General features: G+C 41.7%; 2 protein-coding genes across 2 annotated transcripts; both read left to right on the top strand.

Moving 5' to 3' along the window:
* The first annotated feature begins 16,401 nt into the window (after window positions 1-16,401).
* Window positions 16,402-23,163, top strand: LOC117865970 (wall-associated receptor kinase 4). The gene is made up of 4 exons (XM_034750253.2): window positions 16,402-17,346; window positions 18,081-18,563; window positions 21,336-21,485; window positions 21,728-23,163. The coding sequence occupies exons 1-4, from the start codon at window positions 16,449-16,451 to the stop codon at window positions 22,978-22,980; spliced, it is 2,784 nt and encodes a 927-aa protein (XP_034606144.1). The 5' UTR covers window positions 16,402-16,448; the 3' UTR covers window positions 22,981-23,163.
* Window positions 23,164-24,788: 1,625 nt separating this feature from the next.
* LOC117862911 (auxin-responsive protein IAA2) lies at window positions 24,789-25,609 on the top strand. Its single transcript, XM_072295293.1, has 3 exons — window positions 24,789-24,837; window positions 24,905-25,116; window positions 25,235-25,609. Exons 1-3 carry the CDS (start codon window positions 24,789-24,791, stop codon window positions 25,343-25,345), a joined length of 372 nt encoding a protein of 123 aa, XP_072151394.1. The 3' UTR covers window positions 25,346-25,609.
* Window positions 25,610-26,625: the final 1,016 nt, after the last annotated feature.

Below are 26,625 nucleotides of genomic sequence, written 5' to 3'. Positions count from 1 at the left end.
AAACCGGACTGCTAGATCTGCGAGTGCAACTAGGTGAGGATGTGGGAGGTGCGGCGGCTGCTCAACTAAAAGGATTAACCTTAAGCCGCCCCTACCCCACAATATATATAGGGGTCCTTGCCGGGCCTCTAGGTCCAAGGCCCATTAGTACTCCTAAACCTGGTCCAATTCAGATCATATCCTCATTGGGCTTCCAGCCCCTTAAGTGTGCGACCCTATAGGTTCAAATACGTATAGACATGATGCGAGTACTCCTACTCAACCAATAGTTGGTAGCGGTCTCTAGCAAGACATGCCAACTCCTATACACACACGAAGATCATATAAGACGAACCATCACAACATCACGTACATGCTATTCCCTTTGCCTCACGATATTTGGTCTAGCTCCAAGCCGACCTCTCTTTCTCACAGCATGCTTCCTGACAAACCCGAAAGATACCTTTATAACTACCCAGTTACGGAGTAGCATTTGACAGCCCCTAAGTAAGTCGATCCACAAATTGAGTGCATGCGACAATCTCAGGTCTAAGGACAAAGCATACACATTGTGTAAAGAGAGAACTATGTAACTACGTCTCGTGTTAGGTCAGTCCTAGCACATGTTTCTACACGTACCCACATTATTAGTTTGACATCTCCATGTCTATGACTTGTGAAACATAGTCATCAACTAACATGTACTAGTCTAATATTCATGTGTGTCCTCACATGAACTCCGACTAGGGATAACTTTAGAATAACTATACAAGTAAAAGAGTGTCACATACAATTCACATAATTGCCTATCAATTCAAGTAGCCTTTAATGGATATTCAAAGAACACAATATAAATCATGGATACAATGGAATATCATCATCTCTATGATTGCCACTAGAGCATATCTCCAACAGTCTCCCACTTGCACTAGAGTCAATCTAGAAGATATCTAATACCCATAGCTCTTGTGTGTGCATCATGCTTAGCTTGCGGGAGAGGCGTTGTCAAAGGATCAGAAATATTCAAATCTGTGTGTATTTTGCATATCTTGATCTTACCCTGGTTAGCAAAGTCTCGAATGAGATGAAATTGCCGCATTACACGTTTGTTCTTCTGGTGATTCCTTGGCTCCTTTGCTTGCGCAATAGCCCCATTGTTATCATAGTAGAGATTCAATGGGCTAGATGCATTTGGGAACACACCAAGCTCAATAAGGAAATTCCATATCCAAACACCCTTGTTCGTGGCTTCTTAAGTTGCGATGTACTCAGCTTCTGTCATAGAATCAGCCATCGTCTCCTGCTTGGAACTCATCCAGCTAACAACACCACCATATATCGTAAACACAAATCCTGATTGTGACTTTGAATCGTCTTTGTCTGATTGGAAACTAGCATCGGTGTAACCTGTTACAACAAGCTCCTCCTCACCTCCATAGACGAGGAACACATCTTTAGTCCTTCTGAAGTACTTAAGAATGTTTTTCACCACCGTCCAGTGACTCTCACCCGGATTAGACTGGTGTATGCTTGTCATACTTAGCACATATGAAATATCTGGGTGAGTACTTATCATTGCATACATGATAGATCCGATAGCCGAAGCATATGGCACTCTACTCATGCGATCCCGCTCATCAGTTGTCGAAGGACACTAAGTCTTTGCTAAGGTGTATGCCATGTGACATAGGCAAGAACCCTTTCTTCGCCTCTTCCATGCTGAACCGTTTCAACACTTTGTCAGTGTAAGTATCTTGGCTTCCTATAAGCCTTCTGGATCTACTCTATAGATTTTGATGCCCAGAATATATGCTGCTTCCCCTAAGTCCTTCATTGAAAAACTATTTTTCAGTGAGGTCTTGACAGACTCAAGCATAGGAATGTTGTTTTCAATCAGTAATATGTTATCCACATATAAGATTAGAAATACTACAGAGCTCCCACTAACCTTCTTGTAAACACATGCCTCTTCTTCGTTCTTAATGAAGCCAAACTCTTTGACCACTTCATCAAAATGAATGTTCCAACTTCTGGATGCTTGCTTCAACCCATAAATGGATTTCTGAAGTTTGCATACCTTTGCAGCATTGTTCGGATCGACAAAACCCTCAGGCTGCATCATATACACATTCTCAGTTAAATTTCCATTTAGGAAAGCTGTCTTGACATCCATCTGCCATATCTCATAATCGAAATATGCAACTATAGCTAGAATAATTTGAATAGATTTAAGCATCACTACGGGTGAGAAGGTCTCATCGTAGTCAACTCCTTGAACTTGTCGAAAACCTTTTGCGACAAGTCGAGCTTTATAGATGTGAACATTTCCATCCATATCTTTTTTCTTCTTATAGATCCACTTGCACTCTATGATTTTAACACCATCAGGCGGGTCAACCAAGTTCTAAACTTGATTGTCTCCCATCGACTCTATTTCGGATTGCATGGCACTCTGCATGTTTCAGAGTCTGGGTCCATCATTGCTTCTGCATATGTCGCAGGCTCATCATTTTCCAACAATAATATTTCCCGCGTTTCGCGGAGCCTTGCCGACCTTCGTGGTTGTGGTGCTTCTCTTGCTGTGGGTATCTCAACTTGTTCTGCTATGTTAGCATCACTCATTGATTCTTACCCAATTGGCTCATCCCAAACTTCTTCAAGATACATTGTCTTTCCATTCTTCTCCCCTCAGAGAAACTCTTTCTCTAGGAAAACACCGTTCCGAGAGACAAACACTTTGCCCTCTAATTGGTTGTAGAAATGATATCCTAAAGTTTCCTTTGGATATCCCACGAAAATGCATTTATCTGACTTGGATGTTATCTTGTCCGACTAAAGTCGCTTGACAAACACTTCACATCCCCAAATCTTTAGAAAAGACAAACTGGTAGTCTTCCCAGTCCACATTTCATATGGTGTCTTAACTACGGATTTACACGGTACCCTATTAAGTGTGAAAGCTGTTGTTTCTAGAGTGTATCCCCAAAATGATAATGGTAGGTCTGACTGGCTCATCATTGATCGAACCATGTCCAACAAGGTTTGATTACATCGCTCGGATACACCATTTCTCTAAGGTGTTCCAGGCTGCGTAAGCTGTGGAACAATTCTGCAACTCTTCAAATGATTGCTAAACTCGTGGCTTAAATACTCACCTCCGCGATCAGATCGTAAAGCCTTAATTTTCTTGCCATGCTGATTTTCAACTTCATTTTGAAATTCCTTGAACTTTTCAAAAGGTTTCAGACTTGTGCCTCATCAAGTAGACATAGCCATATCTACTAAAATCATCAGTGAAAGTTATGAAGTATTGGAACCCTCCTCTAGTTGTCATGCTCATTGGTCCGCATACATCAGTATGTACGAGTTTCAACAAGTCTAATGCTCTCATAGGAAAACCTATGAAAGACGCCTTGGTCATCTTGCCTAGCAAGCAAGTCTCACATGTCTCGTATGATTCAAAATCAAACAAACTTAAAAGTCCATCAAAATGGAGCTTCTTCATGCGTTTTCCACTTTTATGACCCAAACAACAATGCCACATGTAGATAGGACTCAAATCATTAGGCCGAGACCTTTTAGCACTTATATTATAGACAAGTGAATCATCAAGACTTAAAACAAACAATCCATTTACAATGGATGCAAAAGCCATAAACATATTATTCTTAGAGATCACACAACAATTGTTGACACTCGAAAATGAATAACCATCCTTCATCAAGCATGAAGGAGAAATAATGTTTCGAGTTAAACTAGGAACGAAATAACAATTATTCAACTCCATAATAAATCACGACGGGAGGTGGAGTTGCATCGTCCTGATGGTCAACGCAGCAACTCTTGCATTATTGCCCACGCGGAAATCAACTTCTCCTCTCTCCACGCTTCTACTTCTTATCAATCCCTGCATTGAACTACAAATATGAGCAACCGATCCAGTATCAAATATCCAAGAATTAATAATTGTATCAGTGAGAAATATGTTGTCTATAACATTAATAACAAGCGCACTTGAGGTGGAAGTACTCTTACTTCTGCCATTCTTCAACGAAGCTAGATACTCCTTGCAATTTCTCTTCCAGTGACCAAGTTTGTGACAATAAAAGCACTCTTTATCTAGAGCAGGTCCAGCTTTAACCTTGGGCACTGGGTTTGGCTTAGAGATCACAGCCTTGCCCTTTTTCTTTCAAGAATTGCCCTTCTTCTTAAAGCTAGGCTTGTTCTGTATTGCCATCACATGGCTGCTGCCAGCACTTTTCTTAATGTCACCCTCTGTTGTTTTAAGCATGCCACACAGTTCATTTAGACCCTTCTCCGCCCCATGCATATGGTAGTTCGAGATGAAGTTCCCAAAACTAGACAGAAGAGGCGAAAGAATGAAATCAGTGGCCAACTCTTGGCCCAGTGGGAAGCCCAGCTTCTCCAGCCGTTGAGTGTAACCAACCATCTTGATTATGTGTGGTCCTACTGCTGCGCCTTCTGCTAGCTTGCTCTCAACAAAAGCCTTAGATACATTGAACCTTTTAGTCTTAGCCTGTGTCTGGAACGTGTCTCTAAGTGCCACGATCATATCGTATGCCTCATGATTTTTTTTCAAACTGCATCCGCAGTTCGGGTTCCATGCAAGCAAGCATAAGGCAGCTTACTTCAAGATTAGCATCACATGTTTTATTGTAAGCATTCTTAACAGCAGCAGGTGCATCATCAGCAGGTTCTTATGGTAATGGGGTGTCCAGAACATCTTCCTTTTTCTCAGACTTAGTTCTGTTCTGCCTCCAATACTTAATTATAGTTTCCTTCGCATAAAGTCCTTCAGGCTTCACTCTAGTCTCCCGAACCATGTCTAGGTAATTTTCCCCCAAAGCAAGTCACTGTCAGGTAAAGGCACATCATACTCCTTCCTAATCTTTTCTATCAGTTCTTGTGTTTGTCTTGACTTCCATGGTTCCGATGTATGACCCAACTTTAACAATAAACGGTGCATATCAAGAAACTAACACTACTTGCTACACATCATACTAACATTCTCCTACTAAACTTACATGGGTCGTTAGCGTGCATTGAAAGAATGGAGTGAACTTAGGTGGAACCCCTAAGTTAGGACGTATAAGCTTAGCAGCAACTCCACACTTGCACATGGGAGGATCCCTCACACACCTACAAGTAGCCTCCTGCTTCTCCTCCTCGGTCATTCTAGCTGGTTTGGTGAGGAGGAACACAATGCCTAAACTGATGGTATGGTTTAAGCTCTGTGCTATTGTATGGGAATAGGTGGATCCTAGGATCATATTTGTCGAGTCCATCCATCTATTGAAAGAAATCATAAGGCGCAGCAAGAATTGGATCAAACGTCCACTTGCACACATAGATGGCTCTTCCGGCTGTCTTCGGGTGCCTTGATTGTTTCACCTCAGCTTCCACGCCACATCTACAAAGAGGTACCAGAAGGGTAGGAGGTACGGGAGCATCCGCATTGGACTCACCCACATAATCCACATACCAGCTACGCCGCTTGTATTCACATCCGGACGACATCATCTCACCTACATATGAAGTAACAAAAAATTAATACACAAATAAACTTTAGACACGTAATCCATCAACTTTACCATACCAACTATTGGCATCAATTGCATGAATATCTACCTAAGTCGAAGCATTCAACAAGTTCTACACATCATTTTTCAACTATAAGAAAATGAATTGAAATACTTAATCTAATTTTCCTAAGTATATACACATGGATTGGTTTTTGAAGTTTACTATCCATGTACCAACAGAGGATAAAGTTTCTAACCTTTAGAACACTTGAATGATTTCAATCCCTAAGAAATAGTCACAAATCCAGCAGCACCTCCCCTATGGCACTATGGATAGGGTGAAGCTTGAGATGTGGAAATTGTAGTAAAAATGTTGCATAGCTAGAGAATATAGAAAAATTCTTGAATTAGTGAGAAATGAACATTATTTCCTACAATTTGATAACATAACATATAAATAAAAAATTTCACCATTGTAGCTTATTCTAAAAATGAGTAATTACATACCTCTATTTGAAAAAAAGTTCTAAACTATGAAATTATTCCTCTAACCTCATATCAATTTCTTTGACTAGTATGAATCATGGCATGCAAAATTTTGTATCTTATTCTAAAAATCACAAATATGAGCTCTAAATAATACATTCATATAAATGAAAAAAATTCCCATTGTACCTTACTCTAAAAATCACAAAATTTTCTAGCTCTTAGCATAAAACTTAGTATACTAACCATGTATCAAGGGAGGATGAAGTTTAGAACACTTGAATGAGTGAAATCCCCTAACTAACATATTCATATAAATGAAATTTTTTCCTATTGTACATTATTCTAAAAATCACAAATTACTCTAGCTCTACAGCATAAAACTTAGTATACTAACCATGTATCAAGGGAGAATGAAGTTGCTAACCTTTAGAACACTTGAATGAATGAAATCCCCAAGAAATGGTCACAAATCCGGCAAAACCTCCCCCTATGGCGCCATGGACAGGGTGAAGCTCGAGCTAGTAGATGGGGCTCGGGCTAGAGGAAGAAATAGAGTATTTATAGAAAGGAAATAAGTACCGGTTGCGGTCACCAACCGATACTAAAGGGGTGCCCTCTAGTACCGGATGGTGCCTCGAACCGGTTCTAGAGGGGGGTGCCACACTAGTACAGGTTGCTAGCAACCGGTACTAGATGGTGCCCCCTTTAGTACCGGTTTATACAAAGAACCAGTACTAGAGTGCGCGTGGAGCATTAGTACGGTTGTAGCCCCCAACCGGTACTAATGCTCACCCTTTAGTACCGGTTGTTTCCTCCAACTGGTACTAAAGGGGTCCTCATGGCGCGCTCCAGGCAATATCATTTGGAACCGGTACTAATGCTAATATTAGTACCAGTTCAAAATGCAACCGGTACTAAGGCTAGGGATAAGAGGTCAGTTTTCTAGTAGTGCTTGCTGGTAGTTTATTCACAGTGCAGGCATGGTTGTCTTCGAATGCATCATATGACTGTACTAGTGAAGAAACAACTGATTATTAGAGCCCGACAAATTAAGGAAGCTGCAATGAGCATAGAATTTGCAAGATAAAAAATTTCCGTGACATCTACTGTCGCAACAGTGGCATATTGCATAAGTAGTATTTAAGTATATATATGTAGATACGTGGAGGGTGTTTTAATTGTGTTCTTGTGTAACACGTGTCTGTATTCTAAGATATATGCTTTCAGGTTGTAAAGAATGAAATGTTATGCAATTTTGTTCTGGGAATTCCATACATGTTCACTGAGAAATGCATGTTAATTAAGTTGTAGCTGAATGTTCCCCTGAATGCAAGGTCTCTTCGTACACTTGAATAACGCCGACCTGTTGCCCTCGAACGACTTAGATGCGGTCTTCACGGTATGTCTTTACCCGGTGAACGATTGAGTTGCAGTTTGGAGCTGATATTAGCCGCTGCATTCCAGATGCATGTTCGCGTCAATCAACGTCCAAGGGGAGACTGGAAAACGAATTGGGACGGAAGGAGTACAAGCCAATGCAAACAATACAAGGAGACTGACTGACTTCGCCGGAGACTGGTAGGTCTTCCCAAGCAATCGGGTTCATCCAATCAGTCAAGAAGGCACGGCGCAAACTGGAGCCACATTAATTCGAAAGCAAAACAGCCTGATGATGTTTCTTACAGACGCAAGCTACCTCATTTCCTACCTCAGTACAAATTTCCAGTCAAGCTATGTTTCGGTAGAACAACTCTACCCACAGCATGCTGCTCTAGGTGTACGTAGCTAAAACCCTAAATTCTGTTAGCATGAAGTGATAATTTTAAGAAGTTGGGAAAGTAATAACAAAAAAATATAGCAGTTTTGCTGCTCCCATGCATTGCAATAACTAGAATTATTGTATATAACATACAAGGAAAGAAAATTGGAATGTCAAATAATATTATGCCAGACACCTCTACTCTCTGTATAAACAGCACACAGACACCTTAACTCTGTTTTCACTGCATGCATTCATATATAAGATGCGGGCTTGAGTGACAATAATATCTATACCACTATACCTATACTAATTACAGATTCCAAGGAAAATCTCATCTTAATGGGAGAAAATCTAAAAATTTAACCATTTGATGAAGTATCAATGGTCCATATTGACTGTAACATTTAGTTAAGACATGGAACGATATTTTTAGATGGAAACTATCCGTCCTACATGAATCTACCTCTCCCATCGTATTTTTGCTGGTATTCTATTCACAGCAAAGGAGGGCAAGCTTTTGGAACTCCTGGACAGGGAGATAGCCGAGCAAGATAACATGGTACTTTGTCAAGTTGCTAGCCTGGCAGACAAGTTTTTGGCTAACACTGGTGCTAGCAGGCCAACGATCGAAGAGCCTAAGTGGCACAGGAACCACGCCAACTACTGGTCGGTCCAGAGATTCATGGCAGTGGTGAACTCCTTGCTGGTATTCTATTCACAGTACAGGCATGGTTGTCTTCGAATGCATCATATGACTGTACTAGAAACACTACGGGAAACCTTAAATTTGCCGAGTGTTTTCTTTTTGCCGAGTGTTTTTTTTCGGACACTCGGCAAACAAGCTCTTCGCCGAGTGCCAAGCCAAAAACACTCGGCAAAAAAAAAAACACTCGGCAAATAGGGACTTTGCCGAGTGTCAAATAAAAAACACTCAGCAAAGCCCCCTCTTTGCCGAGTGTCAAAAAAAATACTCGGCAAAGAGGGAGTTTGCCGAGTGTAAAAAAAGACACTCGGCAAAGAGGGGGGTTTGCCGAGTGTTTTTGCCGAGTGTTTTTTTGACACTCGGCAAAAAAATAATTTTTTTCCCTCTTTTCACCACGAAATTTTTTCTACTCCCCAATACAACATGTGGTACTCCATGTTAAAATTTGGTATATTTTTGGATTTATTTGCTATATTTATTTAATTAATTGCATTTCAAGGAAATTTTTGGTATAAGTCAAATTTGAACTGCAAGTGATTCAAATTATGGAACAAAATGAGTAGAAAAATGATATTCATGTTATTTGGCCCAATTTGAGACCTGACCCATGAAATGAAAAGAAATTTCGAACATCTTGTTCAAGAAACACAACCATGAACGTGTGGCAGTAGTATTTTTAAATTGTAAAAAAAACAAGCAAAGTCTGAAAATCATGAGATTTGTCATGATGTGATGATATAATACGTGGAGGCTATGGAAAAAAATTGAGAAGGTTTTGCACATTTCATCATGTACAATGATTACAAACTGAAGCATCTCAGAAGAAGAATAGTAATTTTGAGAAGATTCGATAAGATTTAGAGTCGAAGTGACGGTCGAGTTTGGTTTGACTACAAAAATTTTTGTACAGGCAATAGAGAACATATATTGATTCGTGTGAAAATTTGGTATTTTTTTGAAACTGTTGGATATTTTTTAAAATTTTTTCAAAAAAAATTTGCCGAGTGTCCTATGGTGGACACTCGGCAAATAAACCGTTTACCGAGTGTCCACATAGGACACTCGGCAAACAGACGGCCCACAAAACAAACCTCCCCCGGCCCCCTCCCCCCACTCTCCTATCTTCTCCTCCTGCCGCCTCCTGCCGCACGCCTCCTGCCGCCCCCTGCCCCCTCCCGGCCCACGCCTCCTGCCGCCGCCGCCGCCGCCGCCGCCGCACACCATCTCCCTCCCCCGGCCCCCTCCCCTCCCTCTCCTCCGGCGGACACCATCTCCCTCCCCTGGCCCCCTCCCCTCCCGCCCCCGGCCCCGCCGCCCGGCGCCCCCCGCCCTGCCGCCCGCCGCCCGATGCCCGGCCCCCGGCCCCGCCGCCCGGCGCCCGACCCCGCCCGCCGCCGCCCCCTTCGGATCTGGCCGCCGCCGCCCCCTTCTTCCCCTTCTCCGGCTCCCTCCCCTTCGGCCGGATCCGCGCCCCCTTCTTCCCCTCCGGCGCGGATCCGGCGGCCCCCACCTCTCTTCCCTCCGGATCTAGCGCGTGGTGGCGGGCGGCGATAGCGGGTGGCAGCGGCGTGGCGGCAGCGGGCGTGGCGGCGGCAGCGGGCGGCAGCGGCGTGCCGGCATCGACGTGGTGGCGGCGGGCGGCAGCGGCGTGGCGGCAGCGGGCGGCAGCGGCAGTGGCGGGCGGCAGCGGGCGTGGCGGCAGCGGGTGGCGTGGTGGCCGTGGCCGTGGATGGCCTGGGCGTGGCGGCGGCGGCGGCGGCCAGCTGGAGCTGCCCCCGGTGGCCGGGGTATGTTTTTTTTTTATTTTTTCTGGAAATATTGTTTGCCGAGTGTTTTGTGCCACTCGGCACACCCTTTGCCGAGTGCCTGACCAAAGACACTCGGCAAAGTTAACTTTGCCGAGTAAAACTTTGCCGTGTGCTCGTCGCCGAGTGTTACACTCGGCAAACACGTTGCCGAGTGTTTTTAGGGTTTCGCCGAGTGCCTGGGGCACTCGGCAATTTGTAGCTTTCCCGTAGTGTGAAGCAACCACTAATTATTACAGACCGACAAAGGAAGCCGCAATGAGCATAGAATTGGCAAGATAAAAATTTCGGTGACATCTATTGTCGCAACAGTGGTATATTGCATAAGTAGTATTTAAGTATATGTAGATACGTGGAAGGTGTTTTAATTGTGGTCTTGTGTAACACGCGTCTGTATATGTTCTTCAGGTTGTAAAGAATGAAATGTTATGCAAATTTGTTTCGGGAATTCCATACAAACAAGTAGTACCCAGCCTTGCTGAGGGAGGTGATGAAGGCGCGCACTTTGGCCTTCTTGCAGCGCTTGTTCTTCTCACGATCGGTGTACTTGTTCTTCTTCTTCTTGCTGTTCTTGTCATTGTACTTGTTGTAGTCGTACCTGTTCTTGGACTTGTTCTTGTTGGGGCAGTCGGCGGCAAAGTGTACCGGCTTGCCACACTCGAATTAGTTGTTTTTGTTCCTTCGCCGGTTCTTACAGTTGTCGTTGAAGCGCATAAACCGTCTCGTGATCAAGGCGAGCTCCCCATCCTCAAGAACCTCCAACTGCTCCTCTGAAGTAGACAACAGAGAAGACAAAGCAAAGGACATGGTGGAAGGGTTAGCCAAAGACGTAGACTGTCCAGAGCCTGACACAAGAGCCATACTATGAGGATCAGTAGGGCTCCCTTATTTTGCTCGGAGCCTCTTGTCAACCTCTGTCGATTTCAGCTTGGCAAAAAGTCCAACTATAAGAGTCTCATAGCTTGTGCACTCCATGATAGCATCAACCTTCGTACCCCACACCTCATGATCCAAAGCACGCAGGAGCTTTAAAGCTCTATCATGATCAGTGTAGGGTAAGATGGTGATGTTTGTTTCATCTTGTTCACAATAGCAAGAAAGCATCAACTCACTCACCGGGCACTGAACAAAGTTTTCATACTCACGCCGATAAGTCTCAAAGAGTCATGCCTTCACGTGATTGTTCCTCTCATGGAAACTCTGGAGTTTGGACCAAATCTCATAAGCAAGACATAGATCCTCGACATGATCAAACTCAGCACGACACAAATTAGCAAACAGGATATCCACCTATCAGGGATAGATCCTGAGTACCCGCAAGAAAGTAAGAAGATGAACTCCTACTAGGATTCCTCTATAATTCTACTAGGACTCATACCATGTGATCCTACTAGGACTCCTCCTTGTAATCAACTAGTTATCGTGCCCCCTAGAGTATATAAAGAATAGCTACTAAAGCATTATAATCCTTAAATTTGACCATTTTCTAACTAGGATAATGTCCTATAGTCAATACAACTCTGATACCACTTCTGTCACACCCAGTTTTAAAGGAAAAACCAAATGAATAAATTACATGCAACAACTTCAATAAATACCATAGACAATGCTAAAACGTAAAGAGAGTATTGAATTTATTACATGATCGAAGGTCTTTAAATAAAATAGCAAATGAGTCTTTATTCTATCACCAGAACTCCAACGATGACGACAACTCCACATGCAGTTGACTAGTGGCACACATTACCCTAGAACTCCTCAAAGTCCTCAGGATTGACTTGGTTTGAGCAGCGGTTTTAGCAAGTGTGAGTACACTTATGGTTGGTACTCAGCAAGCGTGAGGAATGTGTAGTGTGAGGCCATTCAAGGATAGGCTAATGTTTAACAACATCTTAGCATTTTAATTGGTTGGTCAAGTTTTATTAGCAAGTATAAGTTTATACCACCCAAATTAAACATGAACATAAATAAAGATAATAATAAATAAATAACTTCAATTTAATTTAACTTCCGATAAATTAATCATGTGAGGCTCCAGGCCGCTCTTGACCATGAGCACGGCTGATCAATCAATTTTACACTCTACAGAGGTTGCATATCTTTACCTACAAGTTGCGTAAAAGTTCAAAAGAACTTTAGACCCAACCATGTTCTGCCGGCCAAGCACAATACCACACTTTCGAGGTGTGATTGTATAGGGACGCTACGAGGCCTTTACAAAGATTCCCTACTAAATAGTAACCCGCAAAGGTTTCAGGTCAAAGCAGAGCATAAATCTCTCTCAAGACTGTGAAGCTACCATAGAGCAGATCAGCAGCGGGCCGAGTTATACCCCATCAACGCCTCCCTTCTTGCCCTTTCGGTAAGGTTACCCCAGACTAGAGTCTCTAATTAATTAGCCAAGATCAGAGCCATGTAGTTCTTGTGGTTGTACTATTTTCCTGGGTAGTTCTCCATGTTCCAATTTAGCATGGTAATCTTGTATTAATGAAAGGTACAACATCAAAACAAGTTTAAACATTGGTTCATTAATACCACCATACCCAAATAAAGCAACTAAGCAAGAACTATCCAACATGATATAAACCCAGGTTGATCAAGGCATAAGGATAAAACTAGGCAAACCTTATATAGGAACCATCATGTTTATAACCTAATGTGCATAGCATATGTGTATTGAACATAAAAGTAAATGTTGCATAGGATCAAATTGTGATCAACGGCATGACTTGCCTTCTTCAACTTGCTCTTGCTACTCAAAGTCTTCAAAGGCTTGATCTTTGAATCCCTCGAACTGTGATCCTTCTACTCGCATCAAACAGGTACATACAAGCAAACAAAGAACTAAAATAAGAAAACAATACACCAAATAGTAGCAACAGAGAAAAAACAAGTTCATAAAACTAGTCTATGCGTTAACACGAACTCGTAGACGCAAGAATCGTTCAAAACCGATCTAAAATGCTAAATATATAGCCTACACAAGATGCAAGAGCTTATCTGCAAGAAAAGTAAACTTCTAGGGGATAAACTTAAAGAAACCAAGGGCTAAAACCTAATTATGCTAGAAACCGAAGGTCTACTGTGTAAAAGAGCAAATCTAGGATGGCAAGCATAAAAACTAAGAAAGGTAGGGGCTAAAATGGAAGAAAAAGGATCTAGATCAAATTACTTTTGAACTACTCTGGACCTAGGGCGTGGGAGCTTAGGGTTTTCTTGGTGTGGTTTAGGGGTGTGGTGGTTGTTTAAATAGGCTTGGGGAGGGCATCTTGGTGTGCGGGCTAAGGAAGGTGGGGGCGGACGGGAGCGGCCGGAACTCAGACTAGAGTCCAATTCGGGTGCGGCGTCAGGAGAGGGATGATAGGCGGGCCCCGCCTGTTAGCAGCTGGAGCGGAGGCGGCACGGGAGCGAGCCAACGCGGGAAGATGGGTTGAGGCAGCTGCGCTGCAGAGCTGGGCTGGAAGCGGGACGACGCGAAGGGTGCTGCTGAGCCGAGCTGGGGCTGCCATTGCGCTGGTGAAACCGGGCCGAAAGGAAGAGCGGGCCGAAAGAGGAAAAGAAAAGGGAAAGGAAAAAAAAAGGTTTCCCTATTGTTTATAAAGATTCAAACAAATGAATTCAAATGCGAATTTAAATTCAAGCAACCAAAAGATAATGCACGGATGCTACAATAAACTCTTATGATTCATTAATTTACTTTGAGAAAGATATAAACGCCTAAGAAAATTAAATGCAACCTTAAAATTCCTTAGTCATGTGCAATTAAATTCTAACAAATTTTATTAATTGCAAAGTTTAAAATTTAGGGTTTTACACTCACCGGCACGAGTGCATGCATGTCGGCCAGTGGAGGGGACATGGCACGGCCGTGGCCTATGGCATGGACATGGACATGGTAAAGATCCTACAAGGATGAAAACTTTGACAAACATATCAGTCCTGTTGCCATTGATGTCACACAATCCCTAAAATCAGAACAATGACTTTGACCGCCATTTTCCTTACATGCATGTTTCTTTACCTGTATGTCTACTATGGATATGTAGAGAAGTTTCATCTTGTTTGCGAAACATATACCTCTGTTGCACTGTAAACAAGCAAAATTAATCAGCACATGGGCAGTGGCAGCAAACGGAGCGTGGTCATTCTGGACCAAAACAAGAAACATTAATTATAGGTGTTGCATGAGAGACATACAAGTTATTATTGAAATACCAAGCATGTTCCCCAGAGCAAGGAGCATCAGGCAGCTTCAAGATCGCCTCACGGCGACGAGGAAATATTTAAGGAAAACGACCTGTATCAGGGAGAGGGTCCATGATGTCAACATTCTAAGTACCTAACGACTATGTAAATGCATGATTCGCTACGGAAACCAGAAACCAGCTAGCCAAGCGATATTGACGCAGCCGGTGGGGACTGGACAAAAGTTTGTGCCTACCAGCTAGCAAGCCAACCAATCGAAGGCAGCTAGCCCACTACAGTCGCGGGCATAGCCGCATGTGCCTGCTGAAGCAGCTGTGTCAAGTTCTATGTTGTAGGTAACGGGCATTAACGTAGTCCGTTACCAGCTTTACCAGAGGGTAATGGGCGTCAAAATAACAGTCACGTACCTCTAGTGAAAATAGTTATATAACGGCTACAAAAATCCGTCAACGTTGTTGGCCAAGCCTGTAGTGTTGAAGTCTTTTTGTAGACTGTTCTGAGTCGTGGACTGAATGCCTAACTCGCCTGGAGATTGGAATTCCAGCTTGGAAAAATCTAGTCCCTCTTCGAATTGACGTCATCTTTTTTAACAACTGTACCACACACATCAGTCCAATGCTCTGCCTCCAATGAAGGTGTCGAAATCATGAATGCGCTGCTGCCCTATTCTACAGGTTAGAATAGTTTTAGCGTGTAGAGTAAGACAATGCGACTTAACTGATGACTAACATTGGACGACTCGGTGTTATGGGTCCCACGACAAGAGCATGCAGCGTGTTCGGGGCGCTGCTTTGCAGCTGCCTGCTGCAGCAGGCAGCGTGCAGCGGCAGCGGCAGCGGCAGCCGTTCGAACACGTTGATGAAGCCTCTTATTATTGGTCTCGTGTGGACAAGACAACTCGCACTAATTATTCATTATTCTCATCCATACATGTCTCGTGTGGAAAATAATATTTTGCTGATTTGTCACGCTAATACTTGCTGATTTGTCTCGGGTTTTTAATTTAAATCGTGTAGGGACTTTCTTAATTGGTCCAGATCCCAACAAAGTTCAAGTCCAGGAAACATTGTTTTTTGCCAATACATTTGAATGCAGATAATATAGGCCATGTTTAGTTCACTCCAAAATTCCAACTTTGGCACTATGCAAAAAGAAGATTCCCCATCACATCAAACTTGCGGTATATGCATGAAGTACTGAATGTAGACGAAATTAAAAACTAATTGCACAATTTTGTTGTACTTTGCGAGACGAATCTTTTGTGCCTAATTAGTCAATATTTGGACAATAATTCACCAATACAAACGAAACGCTACAGTGTTGCTACAGTAATTTTGGCACCCCAAAATTGGGCAACTAAACAAGGCCATAATCGCATATCTCTAATTATAGTTGTGACACTGAAGTGTATGGAAAACAAAAGCTACGCCACACATGAAAAAAACTTACATGCATACCTGGTCCAATGGATGCCACGTGTTTCGTACGTGTTTCATACATTTCTCACCCGTCGAGTTATATATGCGAGAAATCATAAGAGGAGTCAGAAAATCAAATTAAGGGGCTAGTTGAGATTGGCAAGACCGACACTGCTAGTTGAAATTAAGGGGTTGGATTTGGAGGGGTATACACATGTTTATTTTCTCGTTAAACAAAAGTATCAAATCCCTTGATATTTTGATCTTTTTGTTAGGGCTTCCATGTTTTGGTGTTGTGGACCCAAAAAGGCAAGCAGTAGACTATTGTTCTCTAACCGGCCAAATTTGACAACTGGAAAATGCATGTGGAGAAAAAAGAAAAAAGACGGCAACCTTTAGCCCCACAATTATATTGTGTAGTCAATGGAAATGACTAAGTTGCCCCAACATAATTCTATATAATGATGCATACCCTGTTTCCGAGCTATTCCTTCATCATTGAAACTGCAAACCACATAACATACAAAAGTCCCGCCGTGGAGGATGTTTCCATTATTGCTCCTCCGTTCACTGCTGGGGATTCAACTATTGATGCTGGTATCCGTCGTGCTGGGAAGCCAAGCAGAGAGCAATGGCACGGTTTCCACCATCCCCACCCTCTCCGGTTGCAAGACGAGCTGTGGAGACTTGACATTCAGCTATCCTTTTGGCATCGGGCCTGGTTGTTCCCGTGGTGGTGACTTCCAGCTTACCTGCAACGAGTCTGCTCAGCCCCCAACTCTCCTTCTACATGATGGCATCACCCAGGTTGCCCACAATATTGTCACAGTGGATACAGGGTATCTCTACAGTTCGAACAGATATATTAGGACGATCAATTTTCCATATACTATCCCAGTGAGTTATGGTGTTCACACATACAACATGTCGTGGAGTTCTCCTGGGAATTCATTTACAATTTCTTATATCTCGATGAATATCACTGGTTGCGACTTTGACATATATTTGAGTGATCAGAATGCGAATATAACATCGCCGGTTTGCACACTTAAATGTCCTACCAGTGATATCACGGACCTGGCGGCTAGGCAAAACTGCAACGGCACAGGATGTTGCCATATCTTCTGGGCGAGAAGTTTTCGAGCATTTAAACTCAAATTTGTCCGTCACAGAAAAAGCAGTCCAGAGGTAAATTATAATCGGAGCTCTTTGTGGGATTACATCAACGTAACTACAGTTGATTCTTCCCTCTCCTGGAACATCGTCGATCAACCAAACTGTGCGAGTGCCAAGGAGAATAATGCAACATTTGCTTGTGCTGGCAACAATAGCCGATGTATCGATTCACCACAAGGTTTTGGGTATATTGGGTATTCTTGCCAGTGCAATTCAGGTTACATGGGCAACCCATACATTTCAAGTGGCTGCTCGCGAGACAGAGGTATTAACACTACCCCGTTAACACTACCCCGTTATACCCGTTACAAGTGGCTTCTTCTATTACACTCGATTTCTATATTGAGAACTTAAGCCCGAGTCCATTCAGATATATAGATTTATTATTTATTAATAGAAGCGGTGTTTACGTCTTCAAAAAATGGTACAATATGTAGGGCAGTTAAAAGAACCCGTAGAAATTCAGCAAATTATAAATGGCCCTGCTTGACTTTCTACAGATGTTGTAGATATGCCAACTGCATAGTCACCCATATGACCAACAAAACTAAAATACTTTTCTTCCATTCATTTTCTTTCTGAATTACAAAATCTCCTAGGATTGACACAGTTGTCAAAAATACCAGAGAACCATAGTGGGTGTCAGGGTATGTTGAGCAGAATACAAAATATGGGTGTTAGAAGTATGTGCCCGTGGGGAGCAGAATACAAAGCGCGGTAGGTTTTCGTGAGACTTTGAGATTGGTAACTATATCCTCAAAGTTATAACTTTGGATCCTCTAAAATAAGTAGTAAGAGAATTTGGAGGAACTTGTCCCAGATTTTCTTTATCTTAAAACTACTGTGGTGGCTTATATTCAACCTAGCTAGATAGTAATCATCCCATTCTGGGTCACACTACAGCATCTATTTACATATTAGATAAAGGTATTACCTGCCAAAAGAAAACGTATTACTTTTCTATAGTACTCATTCTAAATACTTTTCTACTGGAATTAGGTTACAATCCTGCAGCGCAACAAAAAGCCAATTGCAGCCGTGTTTGTGGAAACATTGATGTTCCTTTTCCATTTGGGATTGAAGAAGGTTGTTTTGCTAGAGAACAGTTTTTTGTCAACTGCACAAATGTGACAACTTCTACCCTGCAACTGGGACATGGTCATGACTACTATCTTGTGAAAGAGATCAATATTGACGAAGGGCTTATCGAGTACACAATCGCTGATGATTATGAAGGATTTGTTAACCATATTTCTGACGACGACCCTGGCATTTTTGTTAGCTCAGGTGAGTCAGTTTCTATGAAATGGGTTGTTGCGAATCTAACTTGTCAAGAGGCACAGGCAAATAGCTCTGGATATGCATGTGTTAGCGCAAATAGCAATTGCATTCCAGTTAATTCTACAAGTGGCTATGTTGGTTACCAATGCAATTGCTCCTACGGTTTCCAGGGAAATCCATACCTCCATAGTGGTTGCGAAGGTAACTAAACTCTCCTTCCCGTATAAAATTATGATCCTATATGCTAAATACATATCTTTATATTGGAAATTGTTATTTTTAAGCGTGACTTAACTACATACTTAAAATGTTTCTAGTATCAACTAGATACTACAGCAAAATATTTTTTTAGCAGCTCATCCGTGATTGTAAAGTTTGGAACCAAGTACCAACAAGTTGTACCAGACAAACCCCTTATGGGTATCCACCAACAAAAATATCTTCATGATTATATGTGCGACTTTTGTCCTTAATACTACTACAGAAATTGTGATTTTTGGTAACTGCTGTCCTGCAGGCAGCAAAATCACAGCTGGTCAAAGATATGGACCGGTGGTATTATTCTCCTCATCACTGCCACTGATACCTCCATGAGCCAGCCCACATATTTTCCTACGTGTAATTTGAATTATATCTTTTTTAAAGAATTCATAATTTTCCATATAGACTCTGATGGATACAATAAACTCTATATAAAAATTATAAGTATCAACAAGATCTACATTCTCGCAGTTCATATTTTTCATTTAAAATTGTTTTTCTAGACATGTATGAAAGCTGGATATCATTATATTAAGAAGGATATATAGTGTATGATAAACACATACAACACCATGCACCACAAACCCTAGATATTTACAGGAAAACATGGGCACCTTTTAAACTAAAAGAGAACCCACTATGACCTTAAGCTCATCATTACATTTTCGGGCTGGGGGCAAATAAGAGAGAGAGCCCCTTAGCTTGATCCTCCATAAAAAGCACACTGATTCATGTGTTTCCATGGATACCAAGCCCCTAGAACAATGATGGAATTTAATCCTTGTAGTACTTGCCAGTCCAACAAAATCATTACTCCACGACCACCAGCAGCCATTAGAGGAAGATTCAGCAGGTTGCCGAGTCAAGCTTTGTAGGCCAACATTCTGTAGAACAGAAACAAAACTGTTGGGCAAAATCACAGTACAAGCAAGTGGATAATTGTTCCCGCTTCTTGGTCATAGATAGGATAGAGCTCAGGATGCTGTAAGCTTTGACAAGTAAGGCGATCAGCCATCCAACATCTATCAAATACGCCCTCCATCCGAAAATAAACAACATCGTGGGATTTTTCATACAAATTAGGGGTGAATGAAAAATACGCATTTGCCTTTAGTTAGTTGTGTTTGCATAGAGAAGATGGAGGGAATCCATTTCTATTTAATCATGCATGCACAAGCTAGATTAGCGTGCTAGATTATGCATGCACGATGCTTAAATCCTAGATTGCATTCTTTTTGGGATAAAATTTGATTCCAGGATGGTATTCTTTTTGGGACGGAGGGATTATGCTACAAACCATATGAAGAAGTGACATATCCAAATACACTGCCAATGTTCAAACTGAACCGTCCCTTATAAAAGTCCCTCATATTCTGACTTAGCCGAATAATCCCTTAAAGAAGATAAGCATCAAACATGTTTATCCTCCACACTAGAAGGCTGCAACAACACAGCCTGAGGATGAGATCCCAAAGGTCCAAATATCCAGCACTTACACCCACTATAAGAGCCCCTTGCATGTCAGCAATGGAGGCATTATCAGTAAGAGCCTCCAATATAGTTTGCTTGTTAGCCCTTCGCTTGGCCACCAAAGCAAAGAGATAAAGTGCAAGAGATTATATGCCCATGAAGCCATCTCTTTCCAAACAAGAGTATGCGCACAATATCCAACCTTAGTACCAATAGCCTTGGAGAAGAATGCTTGAACACAATGACGTACATGTATTGGAAATATGGACCAAGGCCGATTGGGTTCAGTGTTTTGTAACCACAGCCATCTTATACATATTGCACAGCCCATGCATTAAAGATCAGAAATGCCTAGGCCGACTAGTTCAGTTGTGTAGTAAACTTTTTACTCGTACCAGATGATAATGTTTTACACTGTGGATTCTAACTAGGGTTGTTTCAGAGGGGCGGTCATGTGTTTAAAGCTTAGAAACCACACATGTGGGTATTTCACACAGAAAAACATGCGACTTTTGTCTTGCAACGTTCTACTGCGTGGCTAGATCAGGGGTGGCTTTTGAATTCATTATTTCCTTAATTTTGCCCAAGTATCCATGTCAGTTTAAAAGATATATGAATAAATATTGTGTTCGTAAAATATTACAATTTATAGTTTATTCGGAATTTACCTTGTACTAAAGTTATGAACTGCCATGCATTACATACGGATGACAAAAAAAATATGATATTTGCATTGTCTAAATAACTAATTTGTCAATGGTATAGTATAGTTATAACCTGAGGCATTTAATGATGGTGTACACTCCCTCCATTTATGTTTATAAAGCGTACGTGCATACCTAGATTCAAACATTGCTATCTTTGATCAATAATTTAACAAATATTTTTTTATTTTATGATGTAAAATTGACATGGTTGGATTTGTAATCAAATGTACTCTCCAATGATTATAAGTTTATAACCATAAACAATATAATATAAGATAAATTAATGATCAAAGTGCAATTTGGGAGACCGTGCCATGTCATATCACGCCTTATAAAAATAAACGGAGGGAGTGTATGAACTTTTCGATAGATGTCTTAATAATGTGAAGATGATGTACAACATTATGGTGCATGTGCCGTCTTAAAATAGGGAAGTAATTATTCCTTTGGTTTTACATTTGATTATATCAGTAAACTATGAAAGGTTTTAGCAAATTCTGGCTACCTAAAAAAGATACATGTGCTTAATTTGCAGAGGTTGATGAGTGTTTACAACCAAACAGATGTCAAGGAATGTGCCACAATACTGTAGGAAGCTTCTACTGTACCCCATGCCCTGAGAACACAGTATACGATCCAACCAAATTACAGTGCTCGTCAATGAAACGACAAAATGCTCTCTTAGGTAAGAAGTATATTTTTTGAGATATTGTTAGTGGAAATTTATCTACAGAACACTACATTTACCTGGTTTTGTCGCTATGACACTTTGTTTGTTATCTCGAGGACACTGGACGGTGTCCTACAGTACAGAATAATAAAACTTGCTGCTGTGTCCTAGAGAAAAGTTTGTTTTTATTTAGTGTCCTGTAGACAAATTTCCCTATTATTTATGTTTAAATGGAACTCATATGTACAATTTTTCAGGTGTTATTATCGGTCTGTGCAGCGGTTTTACCGTTCTGCTTCTTAGTGTTGGTGGAATATACCTCACTCATCGATGGAAAAGAAACATCCAAAAACGACTGCGTAGGATGTATTTCCGTAGAAACCAGGGCCTACTCCTAGAACAACTAATATTATCTGATGAAAATGCTAGTGAAAAGACAAAGATTTTCTCTCTGGAGGAGCTTGAAAAGGCAACAAATAATTTTGATTCCACACGTATCCTAGGCCGTGGTGGACATGGTATGGTTTACAAAGGTATCTTATCGGACCAACGTGTGGTTGCAATAAAGCGGTCTAAAATTATTGAGGAAGGTGAGATTAATCAGTTCATAAATGAGGTTGCAATTCTTTCTCAAATAAACCATAGGAATATTGTTAAGTTATTTGGATGTTGTCTCGAGACCGAGGTCCCACTACTGGTGTATGATTTTATCCTTAATGGCTCACTTTATGACTTCCTCCATGGTGGTTCAAGTAACGAATTAGTTTTGTCATGGGATGGCTCCCTCCGGATTGCGGCCGAAGCTGCTGGGGCTCTTTGTTATCTCCATTCTGCAGCTTCAGTATCAGTTTTCCATCGTGATGTGAAGTCATCCAACATTCTCCTTGACTCCAACTATACCGCTAAAGTGTCAGATTTTGGTGCTTCAAGATTGGTTCCAATAGATCAAACACATGTAGTTACCAATGTCCAAGGAACGTTTGGATACTTAGATCCAGAGTATTACCATACTGGGAAATTAAACGAAAAGAGTGATGTTTATAGTTTTGGTGTGGTACTCTTGGAATTGCTTGTAAGAAAGGAGCCTATTCTTACAAGTGAGTCGGGCACAAAGCAAAACTTGTCTAACTACTTTCTGTGGGAGATGAAGATTAGGCCTATTACGGAAATAGTAGCTCCTCAAGTTCTGGAGGAAGCGTCTGAAGAAGAAATAAATTGTGTTGCATCTCTTGTGGAGATGTGCGTGAGGCTCCAAAGTGACCAAAGACCTACTATGAAGCAAGTGGAGATGGCACTACAATTTCTGAGGACAAAACGAGCAGAGTCGAATCAACCTGCTGCTGGAAAAGATGAAGAGAGGAAACCCTTGCTTATGAAAGGTGATATAAACAGCTATCAGTTATCAGGCATTGATTTTGGGAAAAAATCTGAACTTTCCTCATCTCAACGTAGCAAAAAGTTCTACAGTCTGGAGCAAGAGTTCCTCTCGACTGCTGGTTTGCCACGTTAGACGTGCCTCAAGTCCAACGATATGTTGTTCTTCGTGATAATCCATCTAAGCATCAGTTAAATGGGGAACTTTATATACCTGTATATTATTGTAGATAGACCTTCTGGTGTGGAGTGAAATGTTTATCTCTGTAGGTATTTGTAATGCATATCCTCAGACAATTGCACTATTTTACGTTTTACATCTTTTTTTATAGAGTATGACCTGACTGATGCTCTAGCAGCGTCATCAGGTGTCTCCTGAAAATCGCCTTCTCTGCTCGCATCGGCGGAACCCGTCGCCCCCTTCCTCACAGCCGTAGCTGTCGCTGACTCCCTCCTTGCAGTTGCGGCTGCAGAGGAGAGCCCGCACCATGCTGTGATGAGCGTTAGCTATGCGTAGGCCAGCATACAACCTCACTACCATGCAGGATACCTGTCGGATCTCTGGTGCTGGATTTCGCCCCTCCGCTACCGTCGTCTCCTTCATCTCAGCCGTGGCACGCCGCATAGCTGCTGCTGGCCTCCCTGCTTGCAATTGATTTCTGCTCCTCCTCTGTTCTCCATTTCCCCTTGGTCTATCTATTACTCTCTGTTCACCCTCCCTGTTACCACTTCATCATCAGCATTTGATTTGTGCGTTTTCCCTGGTTCAACTTGAGATCAGACCCAGGTGTTCTACCGATTTGATTATATATTTAAATGATTTAATTATTCTGTTGATTGACTTATATACTGATTTGCATGTTCCAATGAAAATCTCATGTGAGGGTTGTTATTACCAGGTAAAATTCAAGAGACGACATTAGATTTCCGATTTTCCATTTGGTAAAGCATGTTTGTTCTGTACCTCAACTGATCATTATATGAATTGATCAAAATATTTAATTAATTTTGAGTTTATAAATAGATTAGCAAATATCGAGCTTTTTAACTTTGGGCACATGGCTATGCTTGTTAATATTTCCTTTCGTTGTTCCACTGTCCATTACTATGCTTAAATACGCAGTAGACTAAAAGTAACTTTTATTCACTAGCCAATAGTTTCCAAATAATGAATAAGGGCCTGTTTTCTTCCACCTTGCTAGTTTAGCAACTTTGAGCTGCTAAACTGCAAAACACTCTTATTAAACTTGCTAAAGTTGAGTTGCTAAAGTTTAATACTTTAGCAAGTTTTTGGTTGCTAAAACTTGCTAAAAGGTGGGATAGACAACATATACCCCTCATTTATTGTTTGTCTCCCCCCTCCTGCGCACCTTTAATAAGGGTAGATAGGTCCTTTTACAGCTCATTAAATGCCTTTTAACAAGAGTATCCAAACAGCTTTGCTAAAGTTTAGCAACTTTTAGCAACTAAAGTTTAGCAAGGTGGAAGAAAACAGCCCCTAAGTACTATTCTTACGCAGTTACAAAGTACCGATTGTTATCGAATTTATATATATTGTCGACATATCATCACCTTTGGCGTTGGTCAACCTAAAATTTATGTATATTGTTATCATGGGAACTAAAAATTGATATTATATTTCCCCTTATATGTTGTGTATACAATCACCAACTAACAGAACTAGAAAGGAGTAGTAGAAACATGGAGGAGAGGAAACAAGAGTGATAAAAGGTATAACATTCAGATTGCTAAGCATAATATATATATATAGAGAGAGAGAGATTTTAAAAAAAATTTGAGTTCACAACTGCACTTCTAATATTAATACTTAGTTTTGCTGTCATAACAGCTAAGCATGTGCTCTTATTGTCTGTTTTCTTTACTAGTGAACTATTTATCTTATTGTATATACAACGAAAAAACTGCATGTATGTGCTTATCGAGATGTCCTCGACCACAGATGAGTGTGTTCACGACCAGCAGGTCGTCAGAGGCCCGTAATTGGTTAATTTAGCATGCCGCAGTCGTCGTCGGCTCATCATCAGGACGGCGGAGTTAAGGGAGGCCGCGGCGCCAAGGGAGGCGGCGCCGGCGAGGGCGAGCACAACCGCACAAGAGCGGCGGCCTGTTCGTGAAGATCAACATGGACGGAGTGCCCATCGGGCAGAAGGTGGACCTCACGGCGTACGGCGGCTACGCCGAGCTCTCCGCCGCCGTCGGCAAGCTCTTCCGCGGCCTGCTCGCCGGTACGTACTCCATCGCCGCCTCGTTTGTTCCAAGAACTGTGTATGCGTGCTCGCGTTGTCTGATCATGCGAGAAAAAAAAATCCCTCGATTGCGCAGCCCACAGGGACCCAGCCGCCGCCGCGGTGGGCCGGCGCTGCGGCGAGGAGGCAGCGGGGGAGGAGGCCGAGGAGCCCGTGATCAGCGGCAAGTACACACTGGTGTACAAGGTCGAGGAGGGCGACCGGGTGCTGGTCGGCGACGTCCCTTGGGAGTAAGTCTGAACGGGATCAAAATCAGCTAGCATGTCTGTCCGCATCAGTCACGATGTCGATTTCATGGAATTCTAGGCTGATGGCCATAGTCAAAGTAATATGACAGTATCTTAGTTGCCATCATTTTCGTTGTGTTTTACTCATTACTCCCAGAGATAAAAGGATGAGTGTTCTGTGCAACAAATCAGTCTGTACCCAACACATTTTTTGAAGGCAATGTTTATTGTTTTCAGTCACACCAATACAATTACGGTGACTGCATATCAATTTGTATTGTCAAATCAAGCCTGTCATTATCCTGAATCCTTCGCACTTGATAAATCACCTGCCACAGTTTGGGCACTAGACATTTAATTATGGTAAATAGCCGTTGTCCTAGTTGTATTAAATCACTTCATAACTATCGTCCATAGACTGTTGAATTATGTAAAATTCTACCATTTTGCATTATTAAATCGTGTCTTCAAGCATCATTTTGCTTTCTTGTGGTAAATCATCTGTCACATCATCATTGCTACATGTTTATTTATAGTACTCACAATTATCGTAAATTGGTTCCTCAATGCTATAATTTATGTAAATTGGGCACTTCATTGTAGTAAGTATGAAACAACGCGTGCTATCGCTTGCATTCTCGTAAATAACCCTCTGTCCATTTTTTAACTGTGTCCAGAATATACAAGAAAACATATAGCACATGCTAGTTTAGTTTCTCGTAAGTGAATCACCGATTGCAGATTAGTAGCGTGAGGAATTGGGAGTTACGATTGCAGATAGGCACTGGAGCACAGATAACAGAGTGACAGGGAGACAAACTCATAAGACAGAGGCACAGGAGCAGATTTATTAGGCAAATGAGCTTGTGATCAACAACAGCATCAAAGTGGTACCTGCCAGTTGCCATGCTCTAGATGATTTTGTAAGGTTGGTAAAAAATCGACTTGTATGGTCATTATTCTTGTTTTCCTTCTTTTATCCAAAGCTGTAGTATAGTAAATTTGATTATATAACTGAACTACAAAGCACTAGTATAGGGTGAACATTTAGTGAGTTTTGCGCAAAATGATTTCTTGTTTCCATGTCTTAGCAGCTAGTATATCACATAGATATGCGTTCATGGATATGTTATCTAGTCTTTATCCTGCAGTAATCATGTGGGACAAGATGCACTGGAAGTGTTGATTTTTTCCCTAGCCTAACAGTTCTGCAGTTTACTATTTTCAGTACCCTTTCATATGTTTATAGGACTATTTTGATAACTATTCAGGCACCATGCCCTGTTA

Source organism: Setaria viridis, chromosome 7, assembly GCF_005286985.2.
Source record: "Setaria viridis chromosome 7, Setaria_viridis_v4.0, whole genome shotgun sequence".
NCBI classification, from domain to species: Eukaryota; Viridiplantae; Streptophyta; class Magnoliopsida; order Poales; family Poaceae; genus Setaria; species Setaria viridis.
Note: the sequence above shows the minus strand (reverse complement) of the source record. Positions and strands in the feature narration are given on the sequence as shown.

What these genes read in the sequence shown, in the direction of transcription:
- LOC117865970 (XM_034750253.2), top strand. Translation starts at nt 16,449, where the DNA reads ATGTTTCCATTATTGCTCCTCCGTTCACTGCTGGGGATTCAACTATTG. An exon ending in TGGCTGCTCGCGAGACAGAG is followed by an intron (nt 17,347 to 18,080) that starts GTATTAACACTA and finishes TACTGGAATTAG; the next exon opens with GTTACAATCCTGCAGCGCAA. An exon ending in CCTCCATAGTGGTTGCGAAG is followed by an intron (nt 18,564 to 21,335) that starts GTAACTAAACTC and finishes CTTAATTTGCAG; the next exon opens with AGGTTGATGAGTGTTTACAA.
- LOC117862911 (XM_072295293.1), top strand. Translation starts at nt 24,789, where the DNA reads ATGTCCTCGACCACAGATGAGTGTGTTCACGACCAGCAGGTCGTCAGA. An exon ending in CGACCAGCAGGTCGTCAGAG is followed by an intron (nt 24,838 to 24,904) that starts GCCCGTAATTGG and finishes GGCGGAGTTAAG; the next exon opens with GGAGGCCGCGGCGCCAAGGG. An exon ending in ACTCCATCGCCGCCTCGTTT is followed by an intron (nt 25,117 to 25,234) that starts GTTCCAAGAACT and finishes CGCTGCGGCGAG; the next exon opens with GAGGCAGCGGGGGAGGAGGC.